At 44.7% G+C, this 21,524-nt stretch overlaps 1 protein-coding gene across 8 annotated transcripts; it reads right to left on the reverse strand.

Annotated features, from left to right (window-relative positions):
- Positions 1-5,683: 5,683 nt before the first annotated feature.
- Positions 5,684-20,802, reverse strand: EDA2R (ectodysplasin A2 receptor). 8 transcript variants are annotated; one of them, XM_083485248.1, is made up of 9 exons: positions 20,692-20,802; positions 18,937-19,060; positions 16,900-17,010; positions 15,230-15,408; positions 14,413-14,498; positions 13,237-13,401; positions 11,492-11,638; positions 9,610-9,692; positions 5,684-6,241 (listed from the first exon to the last, which is right to left on the reverse strand). In XM_083485248.1, the coding sequence occupies exons 2-9, from the start codon at positions 18,982-18,984 to the stop codon at positions 6,161-6,163; spliced, it is 900 nt and encodes a 299-aa protein (XP_083341374.1). In that variant the 5' UTR covers positions 18,985-19,060; positions 20,692-20,802; the 3' UTR covers positions 5,684-6,160. The 8 variants fall into 8 exon arrangements, with proteins under 8 accessions (XP_083341374.1, XP_083341369.1, XP_083341376.1 ...); XM_083485243.1 differs by having other exon boundaries at positions 9,181-9,692; positions 20,692-20,795; XM_083485250.1 differs by having other exon boundaries at positions 18,937-19,055; positions 20,692-20,763.
- Positions 20,803-21,524: the final 722 nt, after the last annotated feature.

Below are 21,524 nucleotides of genomic sequence, written 5' to 3' on the forward strand. Positions count from 1 at the left end.
AAATCTATAAAAAGCAGTACATTTTTTTTTAAATATACCCCCTTGCAATGCAGGAATCACAGCTGGAGAATCCTTGGCAGATGGTGATCTGACCTCTGCTTAAAAATCTCCAGGGAAGGAGAGGAAAGGGAAAGTGAACAAGAATCTGTCAGATCTTAACTTGCAAAAATGTATAAAAGAAAAAATAAGGAATGTTGGAAATGTGAAGAAAAGGAGGGGGATTTCTATCATGTGTGGTGGACTTGCAGTAAAGTGAAAGCTTACTGGGAAATGATATATAATGAGTTAAAGAAATTGTACAAGAGTACATTTGTTAAAAACCCAGAAGCGTTCCTATTGGGCATAGTAGGTGAAGAATATGGATGGCTCGTACACCCCAGGTCGTGTGGTTGCTGACCTTGAGCCAGACATCCTGGAGAGTGAGGTCAAATGGGCTTTAGAAAGCACTGCAAATAACAAGGCCAGTGGAAGTGATGGTATTCCAGCTGAACTATTTAAAATTTTAAAAAATGATGCTGTTAAGGTGCTACACTCAATATGCCAGCAAGTTTGGAAAACTCAGCAGTGGCCAGAGGATTGGAGAGGATCAGTTTACATCCCAATCCCAAAGAAGGGCAGTGCCAAAGAATGCTCCAACTACCGCACAATTGCACTTATTTCACACGCTAGCAAGGTTATGCTTAAAATTCTACAAGAGAGGCTCAAGCAGTATGTGGACCAAGAACTCCCAGAAGTGCAAGCTGGATTTAGAAGAGGCAGAGGAACCAGAGACCAAATTGCAAACATGCGCTGGATTATGGAGAAAGCTAGAGAGTTCCAGAAAGACATCTACTTCTGCTTCATTGACTATGCAAAAGCCTTTGACTGTGTCGACCACAGCAAACTATGACAAGTTCTTAAAGAAATGGGAGTGCCTGATCACCTCATCTGTCTCCTGAGAAATCTCTATGTGGGACAAGAAGCTACAGTTAGGACTGGATATGGAACAACTGATTGGTTCAAAATTGGGAAAGAAGTACGACAAGGCTGTATATTGTCTCCTTGCTTATTTAACCTATATGCAGAATTCATCATGCAAAAGGCTGGGCTGGATGAATCCCTAGCCGGAATTAAGATTGCTGGAAGAAATATCAACAACCTTAAATATGCAAATGACATGACCTTGATGGCAGAAAGTGAGGAGGAATTAAAGAACCTTTTATTGAGGGTGAAATAGGAGAGTGCAAAATATGGTCTGAAGCTCAACATCAAAAAAATGAAGATCATGGCCACTGGTCCCATCACCTCCTGGCAAATAGAAGGGGAAGAAATGGAGGCAGTGAGAGATTTTACTTTCTTGGGCTCCATGATCACTGCAGATGGTGACAGCAGCCACAAAATTAAAAGATGCCTGCTTCTTGGGAGAAAAGCAGTGACAAACCTAGACAGCATCTTAAAAAGTAGAGACATCACCTTGCCAACAAAGGTTCGTATAGTTAAAGCTATGGTTTTCCCAGTAGTGATGTACGGAAGTGAGAGCTGGAACATAAAGAAGGCTGATCGCCGAAGAATTGATGCTTTCGAATTATGGTGCTGGAGGAGACTCCTGAGAGTCCCATGGACTGCAAGAAGAACAAACCTATCCATTCTTAAAGAAATCAGCCCTGAGTGCTCACTGGAAGGACAGATGCTGAAGCTGAGGCTCCAATACTTTGGCCACCTCATGAGAAGAGAAGACTCCCTGGAAAAGACCCTGATATTGGGAAAGATGGAGGGCACAAGGAGAAGGGGACGACAGAGGACGAGATGGTTGGATAGCGTTCTCAAAGCTACCAGCATGAGTTTGACCAAACTGCAGGAGGCAGTGGAAGACAGACATGCCTGGTGTGCTCTGTTCCATGGGGTCACAAAGAGTTGGACACGACTAAACGACTAAACAACAACAGGTGAATAAATCCCGAAGAGAGATCAAAAACTGTTTATGTATGCAACTAGGGCAGCAAGGAGTCTTTTAGCCCAAAAATGGAAACAACAAGAATTACCAACGATTGAAGAGTGGCAGACGAGGATGATGGAATATGCAGAATTGGCGAAGCTGACCGGGAAAATTTGAAACCAGTGTGATCAAGCTTTCCGAAAAGACTTGGGTAAATTTGTACAATATTTGAAGGACAATTGCAAACAATTAACAACACTAGCAGGACTGATCTAAAAGACTTGTAATGATTATGATTCATACGTTCTTATATTTATGTAAAAATGTGACAATTGAAATGATGAAAGATAAGTAGAAAAAAATACAAATGCTATGACACAGAAAGGAAATATGGTAACCATGAGGAGGGAGGGAGGGAAGTCGAATAGCTCGTAAGAGCAAAATTTACTGTGGGAAATAAGGGTGTATTTAAATGTTACAAAATGGAAAACTAATAAATATTATATATTTTTTAAAATAATCTGTCAGATCTCAGTCACCATCTGATTGCAGCATCCATTGCCAAATTACTTGTTTGCCAGTGACACTAACTGTGACCATGCACATTCCTACCACACACACACACACACACACACACACACACACACACACACACCATATAGTCTCTGTTTTCAGGTTATTGAATCATTCACACAAAATAGTCATATTTGGGGTGAGACATTACTATTCTAGACAATATGGGGTTGCTGGGAAAGAGAAGTTGGGAGAGAGGGAGGTAGAAAGGAGAAGACAGTGAATTTTTATGTTTATTTTACATTGTATATGTGCAAAGCTTTTGTGTCAGCATCACGTAGACAGGTATTTTATTTTGCTGGCACTGAGAAAGTACAGAGGGCCCAGGGCATGGTTGGTTGCAGACACCTACCCAGCCTTATTGAAGTCAGTTGGAGTTACTTTCAAGTAAAAAACCACAGGCTGCCCAGATCCTTTGAGAAGAGAGCATTTCCAGAGATAATCACTTCACAAAAGAGCCTGCTTTCAACTTCTCTTTCTTGAAGAAGAGGGTAATTCCTTGTGGACCCTATATTCGTAATCGCACAGTTCAATATGCACATACACCGTGCTAAAGCATGGTGTTGATAATGCCAAGGTTGCAGGTTCGGTCCCTGTATTGGACAGTTGCATATTCCTGGCCCTTCCAACTCTACAACTCTATGATTCTATGGACAAGCTTACAGGGGATGTAGATGAGGATACTGAGAACAGGCCATCTTTTTCAGAGCGAATCTCAGTGCTTGGAGACAGCAGTTTGCAGGGATAGCTTAAAAGGCATGGGGTTGGGGGTGCAAATTTAATTGCATACATGTGTGTGACAGGGTTGTGGTGGTGCCAGGAGATGGTCAGAGAAAGCTGGCTGTGATATGGTCCTGCTAAGATACTAGTAGCAGGGGGAGCAGCCAGGCTAGTCTTGTGCCATCCTTGAGTCTGGATTATTTGCTTCCTTCCTGGTGCAAATTAACCAGATGACTCCAGTTAAGCTTCATGGCATCAGGGGCCCACTTCTGATCTTATACTTTATCCTATGGTTTTAAATCTGAGGGGAATTGCAAGGGAGTTGAGGAAATACTCTGAGGTATCAACCCATAGGAGAAGGATGATATCGAAGCTGTAAGGCTTTTTAAAAATGAACAGCAATGATCGTGCATGATAATATATGAACCTTATCAAAAGGTTGCATTTCTGGTTCTGAGGCAAGGTATAGTTTCCATCTCTCTCAATCAATACAACAATTAGGGGATCCAACTAAAACAAATAGAGGATTTATCTTTGCCCTTTGGAGATTATTTTTTTTAAGGGGGGTATTATTGTTTCCAGAATCCCAGTAAATGAACCAACCAGTAAAATGAGAGTGCAGATCCTGTACAAACAGTGGAATAAATTGGGTGAACAGTAAACGCTTAAGATATTACTCGACACACCGAAATATTTTGCAAATGCCTTTTTTAAAAAGTGCCACAGAATTGCACATACACAGCTGAATTTATATAAGAAAATGGCAACTGCAAAGATACTCTGAAACTACGGTCTTTGATCTTGTCCACAGCTGCCATGAATCTACTTTGTACCTAAGGTGCCAAGAAACAAAAATGTAATGCCTTGCCAATGGAGATCTGGTTGAGCCAAAGCTGCTGTTCAGTTTTAACCAGTGCTTTCCCCCCCATGGGGAACGCATACCCCTAAACATTTTGTGAATCTAAGCTTGGCCTCATTGAGGGGCAGTATTTCAATAGGAGTAGGAAAATGAGAGTACCCCTAAACACTTTCTTTAGGAAAAAAGCACTGGTTTTAACCAAGTGACACATCACCTCAGTGGCTGTAGAGGAGAATCCTATTGAGAGCACCTGATCAGTACAGTGGTACCTCAGGTTAAGTACTTAATTCGTTCCAGAGGTCCGGACTTAACTTGAAACTGTTCTTAACCTGAAGCACCACTTTAGCTAATGGGGCCTCCTGCTGCTGCCGCGCCGCTGGAGCCCAATTTCTATTCTCATCCTGAAGCAAAGTTCTTAACCTGAAGCACTATTTCTGGGTTAGCGGAGTCTGTAACCTGAAGCATATGTAACCTGAAGCGTATGTAACCTGAGGTACCGCTGTAATTTAAAGACGAAATGGAAGTCTCAATGAGCTTTGCATCCCTGAGAGGAGGGCATCAAACAGTAGCAGCACAATTTGTGTGGGGAGAGAAAATCAGACAAGGGCAGACCCCAACCCCACCCCCACCCCACCCCAGTGTCTTTGCTACAATTTGCAGGTAGCCCAGGCGGTAAGGTGGAAACCCCAGTTCTGCCCCAGGAGGCAGATGTCCTTGAGCCCGGCAAGGGTGAGGTGCAACCAGCAGGCAAGAGGCAGCACCAAGGAGTTTGGGAGGTCTAGTGGCGAGGAGGACAGGTGGCAGATAGGGAGAGACCATCTGCACCATTCTCCTCACACACAAGCATCCAAGCCCCTTTCCTTACCGAAGAATTGCTAAAACGAAAAACAATTTTATTTATTTTTATTATTTAATTAAACTTAAATACTGGCCTTCATTTGAAGATCCCAGAGTAGTTCACAGCATAAAATTACAAGAATATTATCTTATTTACTTCTTAAAAATTATATGCCACTTGATTGTTAAAACGCCTCAAAGTGGTTTACAAAATAAATACCATTCAAAGATATTACAGAATCAAACATCCAAAAATGCTAAAGCCAGCAATAAACTACAAACACATCAACTTTCTAAATTTCTCAACAGGCTTTCCTAAACGTTTTTAGCTGGCACCAAAAAGAGTAGGCAGGGAATTCTCAAGATGCTGCCACACTAAAGTACTTTTTGGAGGGAGGGTGGAAATAAGGGGAAGTGCTCCCCTGCTCAGAAAAGCACCCCAAGGTGGTCTGAGCATGTTCAATGGCCACAGATTGTTGACTGACTGTATTTGGGGGAGAGGAACAAAAACTGAAGGGAGAGGAAGTGGTTGGAGCCCTGAATAGAAGCATTACACACTGCAGTGTTTTACTGTGGGTGATCCTTATTGGAGATTTAATCATTTATTATCATCCCACCTTTCCTCCAGGGAGCTCAGTGTAGTGTACATGGTTCTCCCCCTCCTCATTTAATCATCACAACTACCGTGTGAGGCAGCTTAGGCTCAGGGTGAGTGACTGGCACCCAAGGCCACCTAGTGAACTGTCGCGCAGCGGTAAATTAATCAACGCAGAGTCTTCTTCATAAACAGAATTAAACTTTACTGAAGAAAATTAACTTGTTCATAAACAGCATAGTTAAAGAGCATACACAGAGAGCTCAAAGTAGCTATCTGACTCTTCACAGAGGCATGGTCTACTGATTAACTAGAGGCCTGGGGCCACTCTGCCTGCCTTAGAGTTACATTCACAGCAACACATTTCAACAACAGCACAGATACTACATTGGGCCTTCCTGCAAACAAGCTACAATTTTATAGAGAGAATGAGTGATCCTGTAGATTAATCACAATGATTCAGCAGTTAGCTTTTAACAATTATCAGTTTTCAGGCTTGAATGATTGTGTAGGCCTTGTAGGCCTTGCGTTACTTATTCTGCTCTCAATAACCTTTATCTCATGACATGAGCCTCATGTCCAAGTGGAGAATTCAGCCCTGGTCTTTCCTAGGTCCTAGTATGACACACTGACTCTGGTGTCACATTGGAGCACAACTGGACTACTGCTGGCAAATGGTGCACACTTCTTCACCTTGTGTGGCATCGTCAGTCTTGTCTACGAGGTTCCAAGCATCACTCTCCTGATAAGGGGAAAAATAAACAAGTCAGCTAGTAGGAAATACTTGCAGGGCAATCTTGTCAACATCCCTCTGTCAGCACTAGGGGTGGGCAAATCTTTCTTTTTTGGTTTCATTCAGTTTCCTCTTTTTTCCAAGTTCAGTTCTCAACACTTTGAATGTGTGTGTGTGTGTGTGTGTGTGTGTGTATATATATATACACACACACACACACACACACACACACACACACACACACACACACACCCTCAGGAAAACTCAAGTGTTTTAGTGCAAATTCTTCCCATTATTCCCATTTGTATATGACTAACACGTTATTGCAGAACAGTTTCCTTTTAGTAGAATGCATTTTTGCACCTGGCTTTCACCAATACAGTTTTATTCATGATTTGTGCTGGAATGTGCATTTTTGCACGCATCACTTGGCTAGAGAACTGCAGACTTTGGAGAAGTCCAGGTTTTGGAGGATGGCTGTTTTGGTTCTGAAACCTGTGGATCAGGCAGGTTGACCTTTAAATCAAGTTTCTCCTCTGTCCCTAGTCAGCATCCATTCTTACAGAGGCAGAGTGGGTGCTATGTGGCACCTGTAGGAGTGGGAAATCAGGAGCAGGCTTGCCTCCCAAAACACTTCTGTATGTGCCTAACCCAACTGACATTCATAGCGTTAACAGGTATAATGACTGAGATGCTCACAGAACTGTAGAGTCATCTAGTCCAACCTCCTGCAAAGTTGCTTATATGCTGTTAAGCTTTGGACCATTATTTGCTTTGCGCACAACTTTAGAAAAGTGGCAAAGAAGTATTTAAGTACTATATGAAGGCCATACCAACTAAGGACTAATGTATGTGCACGATCACCTTACACCATGTACACCCGCTCAACCCAGTTAACAGTCAAGCATTCTAAAACTAAAGTGGTGATCTTGGGGAAGAAGAGAAAACCTCACAAATGGAGTTCGGACAATAAACCCATTGAACAACAATGCTATTATAAATACCTGGGCTTGGGCTTTAATTCAAAACTGTCCTGGAAGCCACACCTCCTTGCAGCTAAACTGAAATCCTCTCACTTGATTCATTCTTTATTACAGTTTGCAGAGGTCAGGGGCGGGAGTTTAGTTGCCCCCACAGTTGAGGTATTTCAAAAGAAGATTGTGTCACAATTATTGCATGGTGCAGAGATTTGGGGATATAGATACAGTAATGCCCTCCCGTTAGAAGTGGTGCAGAACTCTTCCCTGAAATCACTGTTGATTATTCCCAAAGGTATACCTGCCCCCTTTTTAAGAGCTAAAGCAGGGCTAATTTCCTTACAAACCAGTGTGCATGTAGCGCTAGCCCTATACTGGCTGAAATTGGCTAGCATGAGTAATACTAGGTTCCCTAAAAAATGCTTCCTAGAGCAATTGCAATCTATGCCCCGAAGCTCTTGAGCAAACTCAGTCAGTAAGAGTCTCCATTATTATGGGTTTAATGTGGACTCCGTATCAAATTTTGCCTCTAACAGAGTCAAACAACTCATCAAAGAAAATTTTTATTTAGTCTCTAAATGTAGGGACCTTCATTCACTTTCCCAGGTGGCATATTCATCCTGGTATCCAATATATAAAACATCTTTTGGGCTGGAGCACTACTTAAGTAGCTGGCACTACTTAAGAAAGCATTTACAGCTTTGTGTTTTCAGTGTATGCCCTCCGCATATCTAAAGGGAAGATTTAATAACACCCCTGTGTACCAAAGACTCTGCATCTATGAGTCAGGAGATGTGGAGGATATTCAACACTATTTGTTATGATGCTCTTTATATATATCCCCTAGGAAAAAAAATCCTTGATTACATTCTCTGTTCTCTCTCCAACCGACCTCCCCTTGAGCAAATATCTATTTTGCTGGCTGGCAATAACGTATTTATTACTGCACAGGTTGCAAAATTTGCCTTGACTGCAAGTAAGTTGAGAGCTTAGCACCAACACAAGTATCATAAGGGGAAGGGAGAAGCAGAGTGCTTAACATACGCAAATGTGATTTTTGCATTATTGTATGTTTGCTTTGCTGTTATTGCTGTTCAGTTTTAAATTAATTAATTGTATCCTACACATTGTGACCAATTGTGACGGCTTATAGGTTTTAGCAATAAAGATTTCATTCATTCACCCACTCAGCCATTGCCAGTTGCAGAACCAGAACTGTTACAGGTGCCACATAATACTTCTCTGCATTTGCCAGAAATCTATCCTTTTGTGTGCCAACATCTACACTTTGGAACTCCCTGCCTATTTACATCAAGCAGGTACTACTAGAAACATTTTTGTTTACACAAGCCTACCCTGATGTGCAGAATGCCAAGATGAGCTTTAATCTGGATTTCATTTTATCACTGAATATTTTCCATATTATTTTTAAACTGTAAGGTAAAGATAAAGGGACCCCTGACCATTAGGTTCAGTCGTGACCGACTCTGGGGTTGCGGCGCTCATCTCGCTTTATTGGCCGAGGGAGCTTCCAGGTCTTGTGGCCAGCAGGACTAAGCCGCTTGTGGCGAACCAGAGCAGCGCACGGAAACGCCGTTTACCTTCCCTCTGGAGTGGTACCTATTTATCTACTTGCACTTTGATGTGCTTTCGAACTGCTAGGTTGGCAGGAGCAGGGACCAAGCAATGGGAGCTCACCCCATCACAGGGATTCAACCGCTGACCTTCTGATCAGCAAGTCCTAGGCTCTGTGGTTTAACCCACAGCGCCACCCACGTCCCTTTTTTAAACTGTATTTACCAGTAATCTCTCTTTTACTCTTTTCGTAAACAATTTCGGTTTTTTGCAGTCAAGTGGCCTATAGAAATCTGCACATCAAAACAGCCAGAATAATAATAATAATAAAGGGCAGCCCCTTATTTTCCCTTCTATAGTTTTTTGCTCAAGAGCAGAGAAAGTTGGGTGACTAACCGGCTGCTCCCTGCTTTCAACTGTAAGGTTTTGGAAGGATGAAAAAGATTGAGGAGAGAGCCACGCCTCTGCTTCTCGGCAGGCAGGACATTCAGGAGTTGTAGGGTTCAGCTCCAGCCCACTTCCGCTCCCTGCCTGAGCAGCCCCTTCCCCATGGTGATTCTCTTCTCTTATGGTGGCCAGGATGTCAGCCTGGGTGGAGAGGTTCTGCAGGTCCAGCTCTGTACACTCCACGGGGGCATGAGGCCAGTGGTGTAGCGCCTCTGTGGCACATGAGGAGACAGGGGCCACTGGGGGGTCACTGGGGGCTGCACCACACTCCTGTCTAAGGTCTGTCAAGGAATAGTCGCTGTAGCCAGAGTCCCTGAAAAAGTGCATGTGCTCCGCAACGCTCCTGCCCGGAGGAGCTTGGTTGCCGGCAGGAATCACCTGAGCAAAGTCCCGGTCGGGCTCCTGGAAGGGCCAGTGAACCCCAGGAACTCTTGAGACAAAGTGGACAGCTTCAGCCAGACCTTAAAAAATCAAGGGGAGGGGGGAAGAGACAATTTAAGAACATGGAGCAAGATGTTGTTTAGAATTATAGAACTGTAAGGTTGGGACCCCGAAGGCTCATGCAGTCCCATTTTTTCCTGCAGTGCAGGAATCACAGCTAAAGATTCCCTGGCAGACAGCCACCCAACCTCTGCTTAAAAGCTTCCAAGGAAGGAGAGTCCACCACCTTCCAAGGGAGTCCATTCCATTGTCAAATGGCTCTTGCCCTCAGAAAATTCTTCCTGGTGTTTAGTCAAAATCTCCTTTCTTGTAATTTGAATCCATTGGTTTGCATGCTCTCCTCCAGAGCAAGAGGAAATAAGCTTGCTCCTCTTCCATGCGGCAGCTCTTCAGGTATTTGAATATGGCTTTCATAAATGCTGTTGAAATTAGGACCCCACCCCCCTCTGCAAATCTCTCAATTTAAAGGCACTGGTTTCCTACAGCCACCTCTCCCTGGTCTCCCAGGAAAGGGAAGAGGAGAAGGCAAATCACCTCATGGATCTCTATGTAGCTACCAGTAATTCCTCCTCTCAACACCAATGGATTTTCCCTCTGCCTTCCCAAATTGGCAACAGTCTCATCTGTACCTTTGCAAATGAAAAAAACAACAACTATTCAAAGCAATGGGTCTTCCTGATCATGCTTCCCTTTCCCTGAGCTTCTTCTAATCCAGGGGTACACAAACTGCAACCCCCCCCCCGGCAAGATCTTTCTGGACTACAACTCCCATCAGCCCCAGCCAGCATAGCATGTGGTCAGGGATGATAGGAGGTGTTGTCCAACAATATCTGGAGGGCCGCAGGTTGTGCACCCCTAAACTAAGAAGGCCAAATTACTGTTGGCTTCTCTCGCAGGCTGTCATTTGCATGTCACCCTCATGATCCTGCCAATCCTTTGGTCATAAGAGCCCTGCTGGATCAAGCCAATGGCCCATCTAGTCCAGTGTCCTGTCCTCACAGTGGATGCCGCAAAGAGAAACTCACAAGCAGTCCCTGAGCACAAGAAGCCTTTCCTCTCTTGCAGCTTCCAGCAACTGGAATTCAGAAGCACTGCTGCAACTATAGCAGCAGAGCACAGCCATCATGGCTAGTAGCCTTCTCCTCCTCCATGAATTTGCCCAATCCTTTTTTTTTAAACCATCCAAGTTGGTGACCACCATTGCCTTCTGTGTCAGGGAGTTCCAAAGTTCAACTGTGTAGCATGAAGAAGCCCCTTTTCTTTTATCTGTCCTGAATCTTCAAACATTCAGCTACATTGGATGTCCGAAAGTTCTATTGTTAGGCAAGCTAGATTCCTGTGTTTGAATAAGATCCTAAGTATTTGGATACATGAACTACAGTGGTGCCCCGCAAGACGAATGCCTCGCAAGACGGAAAACTCGCTAAACGAAAGAGTTTTCCGTTTTGGAGGTGCTTCGCAAAACGAATTTCCTATGGGCTTGCTTCGCAAGACGACAATGTCTTGCGAGTTCCTGCTGGTCCCCCCCCCTTTTTCTAGGCCGCTAAGCCGCTTATCAGCTGATCCGATCAGCAGATAAGCCGCTAAAAGCTGCTAATAGCGCTAATCTGCTAATCCGTCAATGGGCTTGCTTCGCAAGACGAAAAAACCGCTAGACGAAGAGAATCACAGAACGGATTCTTTTCGTCTTGTGAGGCACCACTGTATATTGCTTAAAGAAGTGGAGCCGGAGAGACAGAGAGAGAGAGAGATGGAGAAACCACAATTCCTTCACCGCCCACCCCCTCTGGGCCTCAGAGCATCACCATTAGAGTATTACCTTCCTGTGGCCTTTGCCAAGGACTCAAACGCTTGATGGCTACAGAGCAGGTGTTGGACAGGAATGTGCGGCAAGGGAAGCCAGCAGACATGGCAGAATCTTGAAATGTCTCCTCCTGGTCAGATAAATCCTGACTACTGTGGAACGCTTGAAAGATAAAGATACAGAGGAAAAACACTGTCAACACACACACCTAGTCATCAGCGATGTAAGGAATAAAAAAAACCAGGAATATCAGCCTTGCAAGTAAGTCTTCATACACTGAGAAACTGATACTACATAGCCAGGGACATGGGTGGTGCTGTGGTCTAAACCACTGAGCCTCTTGGGCTTGCCGATCAGAAGGTTGGCGGTTCGAATCCGCACGACGGGGTGAGCTCCCATTGCTCTGTCCCAGCTCCTGCCCACCTAGCAGTTCGAAAGCACACCAGTGCAAGTAGCTAAATAGGTACTGCTGTGGCAGGAAGGTAAATGGCATTTCTGTGTGCTCTGGTTTCCATCATGGTGTTCCGTTGCACCAGAAGCAGTTTAGTCATGCTGGCCACATGACCCTGAAAGCTGCCTGGACAAATTCCGGCTTCCTCGGCCTGAAGCAAGGTGAGCACCACACCTCATAGTCACCTTTGGCTGGACTTAACCGTCCAGGAGTCCTTTACCTTTTTACCTTGACTACATAGCCATGATGCGAGTCAGTGTACTGTGGTGGATACAGCACTGGGCTAGAACTTTTGGGAGATCTAGGTTTGAATCCCCACTCGGCCATGTGAAGGCCACTGGGTGAGACTTTTGCGTCCAATTACTGTCTCTCTGTGTCTAACCTACCTCACAGGGTTGTTGGATTAAGTGAGGAGGAAGGAGAACTGCATGTGCCACCTTAAGCTCCATGGAGAAAAGGGTGGGATATAAATTCAGTAAATAAAACAAATGTGTTTTTTATTAATCCCACCTGACCACATTCTGACTATCCACAGAGCTTGTCAAAAAAGGAAAAGAACCAGTCCAGTTATTATTGTGATTGGTAATTAATTACCTATTATAAAGTAAGGACATATGTAACTGAGGACAATCTAGCACCTTTCTTTTATTACAACTCAGTTATTATTACATAATAAGATAAGCACTGCTCAAACTATAGAAAGCACTTCACAATTAGCATTTTCATTTTTACAACAGCCCAACGAGGTATGCACCTATTATGCCCATTTTTGCAAATGTGGAAACTGAGGACAAAAAACAGTAACTTGCACCAAGCATCCAGAGGGGATGTGCAAAGAATAGTAGGTCCTCTGGGTCCCACTAGCCTGCTAGATACTCTCCATTCTACCTGCTCACACCACACTTAGGAAGTTTAAAGAGCCCTGGGGTAAGAGACACAATTATGGGGCTGTCTAGGATGGTGCAGAAAAGTGGGGAAGGGTGTAGTCAACAGCAAGGAATGCCAAAGGAAGTGGAGAAAGCAACAGAACATATTCTGCAGAAGTGAAAAAAACTCTTGAGAGGTGAGACCTCTCAGCAGGACCAGTGAACCACATCAGTGGCCCATCTCACCCAGCATCCTGTTCTCACAGTGGCCAACGAGATGCCCCTAAAAGGAAGCCCACAAGCAGGACCTGAGCACAAGGGGACCCTCCCCACCCTCCCGCTATTCAGAAGCATGACTGCCTCTCACTGTGGAGGCAGAGCCACCATGTCTAGCAGCCACTGGAAAGGAAGGGGGTAAGATTTTCTGCACAGGACTGACTCACCATGCTGGCAGTGGTTCTTCCAGATCCGTTTGCAGTAGAGGATGGTGACAGTCACCAGTGCCAACCCAGTGATGATAAACGTGGTGAGGGTCAGCACCACAAAGAGCAGGTCCTGAGTAGCAGGTATGGGATACTTCACCGGCACTACGCTCTCTTCGGAGTCACCTGCAGACACATCAGTGAGGAATGAACAGCCACAGATGCTTCAGTTTGCTCATTAGTAAGGTCACAGATCCCAGTTGCCCTTCAGTAAGCATATTGGCTGGGCAGGAAATGCAAAAAAAGGGGGGGGCTGCATCTTTCCAGACTGCAAAACTGAAATTCGTTGCAGCCCTCCATCTCAGAAGGTTTGCAGAAAACAAAACATTGAAGGAATTGGCAGGGCCACCCAGCAGGAGATGAGCTTCTTTACTTCAGGGTGCATTAATCTGCAGGCATGAGGAGGCGGTGGCAAAAAACCCTTTCAGTGAGGACATGTGTTGCTTCTATGGGTCAACAGCTGCTAAAAGCTCCAAGCTCCATCTATGGAACTCCCTGCACTGAAGGGGACAAGGGAGAGTTAGGGCCCAATAAAGTGCGACGTACTGTGTGGCATAGTGGCTAGAGTGTCAGACTAGGACCTGGGAAAAGACCAGGTTTCATATCCCACACTTGGCCATGAAACTCACTGCATGAGACGTTGGGGGTCAGTCACTGCTTCTCAGACTAAACTACCTCACAGTGCTGTGGTGGGGATTTCATAAGAGAACTGTCTATATGCCACCTTGAGCTCTTGGGATATAGAAATACAACAAGTAACCTGAAAATAGATAGGGCTTCTAAAGCAACGCTGTTATAATGGTCTTGGATACAGCAAAAATAGCTTGTGAGAGGGTAATGGTCTGAGTCAGGTTTCCAGGGGCATGATTTATAGTCTCAGTGAAACTTCAGTGATTTATTCGCTTGACCAGCAGAATAAGTTATGCAAAATGTGAAATTTGAAATACGTGCATAAATTGATAGAGATTGTAGAATCTTGTGTTCCCTGCCCCCACCCCCTTAGTATGGAACTTCTTTCTTTTAAAGCATTTTTTCCCTCACTGCTGCAGTTGAAACAGTTCTAGAATGAAGTGGCATGATGAAATTGCAATCTGAATTGGGGGGAACAGATGGACAAAAGACCTAGCAGGTACTTACAGTCTAGCTCAGATGAGGGGGTCCGCCTTGTGCAAGGAATGCATTGCTGATCCCTGAGCCCTCCAATTTGAATTTTCCTGTAGAAACTGTCAAGAGGAAGAAAAATGGAGCAGACAAGTTATGAGAGCCATATGTACCAAAAGAACCTGAGTGAGAGAGGATGCTCTGTGCAGTGGTCATTAGCTCAAAGCCCCCATTGCTGCTGTTTAAGTATTTTTCCAACACTGGCTCTCTGTGTCCCTCAACACTGGAGTGCTAAGGACCAATCCATGCACTCAAATTGTTCCCAATGCACAATTACTACATCCAATGCTGGGTGAATCAATTGGACGAATGCTTCACCATGCACCCAGTTCATGTTCAGTTGCACCAAAACACAAACCAGTGGACAGCGCTACTCTGATGAGAATTTTTTATTTATTTCATAAAGTTTATACACTGCTTGACTGGAAAAACAACCACCTCAAAGCAGTTCACAAAGAGAACAATATAATTATCTTCAAAAAACCAACTCTTTCAAACATTTAGAAGATAAAAATAAGCAATTAACAAAAAAACCCCACCAACGGTTTAAAACAGACATCAACTTTTTAAGCATCTGGACATTTTGCCTAAACAAAAATGTTTTCAGCAGCTGCTGAAAAGAGTACAGTGAAGGTGTCCCTCTGATGTCAACAGGCAAGGAGTTCCAGTGTTGCTGCTGCTGCTGCACTAAAAGACTGAATTCTTACAAATGTGAAATGGGTATTATGTGGCACTTGTAAGAGTGCCAGTTCCACAGGTCCTGTGTTGCTCTTGGAGTTCACCTTGTACTTACCCAGGGAAACACTCTCCACAGGCTGCATTCAAGATGGAGGAGCAGTTGTGTCTCTGGATCCGGTTGAGGAGACTGCATGAGACGCAGGGTTTGCAGCCAAGGTGGCTCAAGTTGTTCTTGAACCTCTTGGGTGGGCATGGAACACAATGGGCATTTCCCCCTTCACCATAACCACACTCCTGTCGAAACACAGGAACAAAGCCATTGACTGTAGCTGCAGCCTGAGACCGTGTCCCCCCACCAAAAAAGAGCCAGATGAAATGCCACAGGCAGAAGGTTTGGCATCCTTTTCTAAGTTGTTTTCCCCCCTTCTTAACTATCAGTTTCTAAAATACATATAACAAGCAATCCCCATGTACCTACTGCTACCCAATAAAAATTCAATAATTATACAATGTAAATGACACGGTTAAACACAGTTTTTAAATAGATCTGAATTCATTGCATCCGTTAGGGGTCTTCTACCTGAACCGGTATGGCATACTGATTAGAGTGCTAGACTAGGACTTGGGACACCAGGGATCAAATGCTACCTCAGCCTGGAAGCTCACGGAATGGCCTTGGGAGCTAGTCACTGCCTCCCAGACTATGCCACCTCAAAACATTGTTATGGGGATTAAATGGGGAGAAGTAGTACGTAAACCGCCTTGGGCTCCTTGGAGGAAAGGTGGGGTACAAATGTAAATACATAAATAAAAATAGTAATAGTAACAACAACAACAACAACAACAACAACAACAACAACAACAACAACAACAACAACGCTTCCATTTAACAGATTACACCAGTAATAGAAAGTAGAAACTTTGTTCTTCCTGCTGAATGCAGCTCTAATAATCCAGACCTGCATTTCCTATAAGGACATGATTTAATTTCTACCCATTTGCAAAGCTAAGGTGAGGGTGAAGGAATGGGTTTCTGTGTAGCAAGTTTAAAACTGACTCAACCCCCCCCTTTTTGTTCTTTCAAAAGAGAGCATTTTAAAATGCGTAAAACTTGAGCTGTTGAGCAAAAGCAAAATAAGGACACAATTGCATAAACAAGCTCTCTCCTTTATCAGTCACAGCAAGGGATGACCCTGACACTTTAGGGCAACAAAGAAAACACGTCAATATCTTATGCGCTCACCACAAAATACGTAGGGACCGATGTCCGGAAAAAGAAACCCATTCCTTCAAGGGAATGCCTCTGTATAAGCCAGTGTGATTTATAGATCTGTGGACTCCACTTATGTGGGTTCCCAGCAGCTGTTCCTATTCCAATCAAATAAGAGCTGTCTCCAATATCGTAACTGGAGTGATCAATTGAAAAAAATCTTCTACACCAGGAATCTCTCATCTGCATCCCACAGCCAGTGGTGTAATGTGTGTGTGGTGGTGGGGGGCATGGTCCCAGACACAAAATTCTGAGGGGGTGCAACCAGGCACTCCCACAGGGATATCTGCCCCACCCTGGTGGGTGGCAGAGCAACTCAGGCCCATGGGGAGCTGGGCTCCATCTTTTGTGGGTAGGTGGTGCAGCACAGCCTCACTTGGCTCCAGTAGGATGGAGCACTCTGGCACCGACTTGCCCGTCCCAGGTGCTGGCAAACCACACTATGCTGCTGCCCAGAGTGGGGGGGGGGCAAGCCCAGAAGGTATTATTGACAGCCCTGAACAGTTTCAGATTACCTTGGAAGGCTCCGTTCCAGGACCACATTTCAGACAAGGGCTGCATCTCCCCTGATCATCCAGGTACTCATCCTGTGCGCATTTGAGTGGGTTGGCAGGCAACTGTGGCACCTGTCAGAAGGAAAAGAGCCTCTTAAGGTCTGCATTAACTTGCATCTGTCCTTAGCTTAAGGTTGTGATCTTTCCCAGGGACCTGGGTGATTGTACAGCAAACGGAGCAAACCAAAACCAGCACAACAATCCTTTTTTCTTAGGGCTTAACTTCCTAAACTCCCAAAGTGCCTCTGCTTGAACCTGTTGCACACAGAAACTTCCAAATCTCTGCAAGAGACACCTCTTGGTGCATAATGATATGGTACTGCTGAATATCAGTTATTTGGAGACCTGCAGGAGGGGCACTTTATACACGTCCTGCCTTCAAGAACACCCAGCTCATTAAGTGCATAAGAAGACCCCTGCTGCATCAGGCATCAGGACTCATCTAGTCCAGCATCTGGTCCTCAGTGGCCAACCAGATGCCCAAATGAGAAGCCCACTAGCAGGAAACGAGCACAAGCCCTTTCTCCTCCCGTGGTTTCCATCAACTGGCATTCAGAAGCATTGCTGCCTCCAGCTGTGGTGGCAGAGCAGAGCCATCATGGCTATTAACCACCGATAGTCTTCTCCCTCCAGAAGCTTGACTCATCCTCTTTTAAAACCATCCAAGTTTGTGGCCATCACCGGCTCCTAGAGGACTGAGTTCCATAGTTTCACTATGCGCTGAATGAAAAGAGACTTCTGTTTATGTGTCCTGAATCTTCCAACATTCAGTTGCATTGGATGCTCACGAATTCTAGAGTTATGAGAGAGAGAGAACTTTTCTCCATGCCATGTACCATTTTATAAACTTCAATCATGTCCCCTCTTACAGTAATACCTCGGGTTGAAGTAGCTTCAGGTTAAGCATTTTCGGGTTGCGCTCCATGGCGACCCGGAAGTAATGGAGCGCGTTACTTCCGGGTTTCGCCGCTTGCACATGCGCAGATGCTCAAAATGACATCACACGCATGCGTGGAAGCAGCAAATCACGACCCGCAGACGCACGGAAGCGGGTTGCGTTTATTTCACGATGTGAACGGGGCTCCGTAATAGATCCTATTTGCATCCAGAGGTACCACTGTACTTGCCTTTTCTCCAAACTGAAAGGTCCCCAACATAGCAACCTTTCCTCCTAGGGGAGTCGCTCCGTCCCCTTGACCATTTTGGTTGCCCTTTTTTTGAACCATCTCTACCACATCCTTTTTAGGTGAGGCAACTGGTACTGTATGGAGCATTTCAAATGTGATCCCACAGTATATTTGTATAAGATTTGTAATACTGGAAGTTTTCTTTTTTTCATGGCCTTTTGTAATGATGTTTCCCTTTTCCATGGCCGCCACACCCTGGGTTGACACTGCCTCTGAGCCTAACCTACATTGCAGGGCTGTTGTAAGGATATGAAATTTATATACTGCTCTCCATTAGAGGATCACAGAGTGGTTTAATGTTTAAAAACACAAAAATACATGGCATGCTAACAAACCAAAACCAAAGGCTTGGGATAAGAGGAATAAATGAGGGAACAGGGAGTATCATGTACTCCTCCTTGAGCTCCTCAGGAGGAAGATATGGGATATAAAAGTACTCATCCCCATCGTCCTCCTAGTAAATTTTTAATACATTTGCAGTGCAATCCAATGCATGCCCATTCAGAAGTGAGTTCCACTGTGTTTAAATGGGACTTATTCCCAGGGTTGTTTTTTTTGGGGGGGGGGGAGATTATAGCACCACAACCTTATTTTGGCTTTTCAGGAGCTTATCACCTCTGAAACGATATTCTAGCCCACTGATAGCTTTAGCTCTTATGAATTTTTCCAATCATTAGAGGCTGTGCTTTGTAACTCCCATAATGAAGATTTAGATATTTTATTAAAATACCCCAACACTTGCCCTCCCCTCAGCTTGACAGCACAAGAGAGTTTTATGCAATGGAGCAGATAAAATGGAGAAGATTCCTACATTGGTAACAAGCGCCACCATAAGCATCAGCCACACTTCCTTCATCATCTCCAACGCAGCAGTTCCTCAGTCAGAAATGTAGCTGGCCAGGCGCCCTTGTGAACTTCGTTCCTTAGGATCTAAACTATGAAAGAACAAAAAGGGGAAAGAGTGAGGGGAGAATTAAGAATTAAGGTTTTTCCCAGACAGGGTGATCCCCCCCAAAAAAGTCTCTTGCACCCTGAGATACAAAGCAACTTTGTTGTGACAAACAACTTTCAGCATCACAAATAGCTGTGCCATTCTTAATCCCTGCTCAAATTTTAGTTAGCAAGTCTCAACAAATGAAACTGATCTGTAAAAAATGTAACTTGAAAAAAGACGTTGCACATACTTTTGTAAACCAGTAACTTTTTAATAGAAATACATTTTAAAAAAATTAGTTAGCAAACCAGGAAGGAGCAAAGCATGCATTGGTTGCATTTTTTAAATTTAGGTGAAGGTCGCAGTTTAAATAAAACCACGCGTATTACTGCAGATAAGGAGAAATTGTTTAGTTCTCAGTCACTACCAATCTAGCTATCAATCTACAGTGCATGATATAGTATTACTATCATGGCCTTGACGATTTATCTCATACTGTTCCTGTGACATGTTGTTATTATTACTAATTTATTATCCATCCTTCACCCTAGGTCCCAGGGTAGGTCACAACAGGAAAATGCAGTATTAATTTGGAATATTCGTACTCAAAGTGTTTGGCAGACAGCTTAATTTGGGGGGGGGGGGAATTCCATAAACTTTAAGTTTCCAAAGGGTCTAGTAAAAAAACCTTGATGCTACATCATGTTTTTTTCTGGTATCATCTCTCTATTTTCCTTTTCTAATAATTTTAAAACGTCAATAAAAGTTACGTTTAAAAAAATATTTAAATCAGTTTTTAAACACTTGCAATCACAAAAAACAACAACAAAACAAAACAGTTCTTGGCTCTGCTTCCGTGGCTTCCAAATTCGTGGTGAGCGCTTTTGTTGTCAACTAAACGCCACCATCTGTCATTCCAGGATCCGACCTGTCGGGTTCAAAGAGCCAGAAAGCCAATAAGTTCCCTGGAATGAAAGATTAAGACCCTCTCCTCCACCGACTCAACGCTGCAAGCCCGGGCTTGCCCAGGAGCCCAGCCTCTAGGAGTCCACGTGGACCCGCTTCATCTCCCCTTCGCCTGGCTGCCCTCCAAGCCTGTAGCTCAGGGCTCGATTCCCGAAGAAGCCTGGCCGGGCTCCCAGCTTTAGGAGGCGGGGGCGAGATACATTTCTTAAAAAGTGAGGGAGGTCGAGAAGGCTCCTTTCTCCGTCCCTTTTTTTCCTTCCTGCATTGCACGGGGTTGTCTATTTGGTCTTTGGGTCCCTTCGAACTGTTTCTATGATTCTATGAAAGCAGTTCCTGTCTGCCCGCAACTCCGCTCCCTCCCCATACTTCTTCGGCTTGTTTTCCCCGTTTAGAAACCGGGAAAGCCAAAAACTCCCGTCTCTCCTTCCCACGCGAAGACAGGCAGGCAGGCTGTGGCGATATGCCTAGACGCGCCCGACGGGGCATCAGCCAGAGCACCGTGCACACGTTCTGTAAACCCGCGGGCGTCCTCCGGACCCGATTACCTGGGAACACTCAGGACGAGCGAGCCAGCCCTCGGAGTCAAACCGTACCAACCCCAAGGCAGAGACTGAAGGTGGTGCGGCGCAGTTCCCCAGGCGCACACCTGTCAGACTGAACGTTTACCTGAACAGCAGCGAAAGATATATCTGTGGGCTGCTGCATCCCGCGGCGGAGACAAATAGAGAGAGACTGCTCTCCCATTGGCTGGCGGCTGAGCCGCTATACAGACTGCGCTTCCCGAGGGGTGGGGCTTACTGACCAATCAATGGAAGGCGAAGAGGCGAGATAAGAGAAGCCGCTCTCCCATTGGCTGTTGCCCAAACCGCTATGCTGATTAAGCTTCCCGAGGGGCGTGGTTTACCGTGCACACACTGGAAGGATAAGCACGCTTGGTTCTTTATTATATTATTATTATTATTAAATTTTTATTGAATTCAAAAAAAAATCAAATAAGAAAAGAAATAAAGAAACAAATTTCATACATATGCACATGAGTATAATTATTTATACATCTATAAAGCAATATTCAAAAAGAAGAGGGAGAAAGGAAAAAAAGAAGTTAAAAATAGAAATTTAGAAAATAGAAAAATGTTCACCATAAACAACAATTTCAGATCTGTAAAGGTAAAGGGACCCCTGACCATTAGGTCCAGTCGTGACCGACTCTGGGGTTGCGGCACTCATCTCGCTTTATTGGCCGAGGGAGCCGGCGTACAGCTTCCAGGTCTTGTGGCCAGCAGGACTAAGCCGCTTGTGGCGAACCAGAGCAGCGCACGGAAATGCCATTTATCTTCCCACCAGAGCTGTACCTATTTATCTACTTTCACTTTGATGTGCTTTCGAACTGCTAGGTGTTCAGGAGCAGGGACCGAGCAATGGGAGCTCACCCCATCATGGGGATTCGAACCGCCGACCTTCTGATTGGCAAGCCCAAGAGGCTCAGTGGTTTAGACCAC

Source organism: Podarcis liolepis, assembly GCF_965112155.1.
Source record: "Podarcis liolepis genome assembly, chromosome: Z".
NCBI lineage: Eukaryota > Metazoa > Chordata > Lepidosauria > Squamata > Lacertidae > Podarcis > Podarcis liolepis.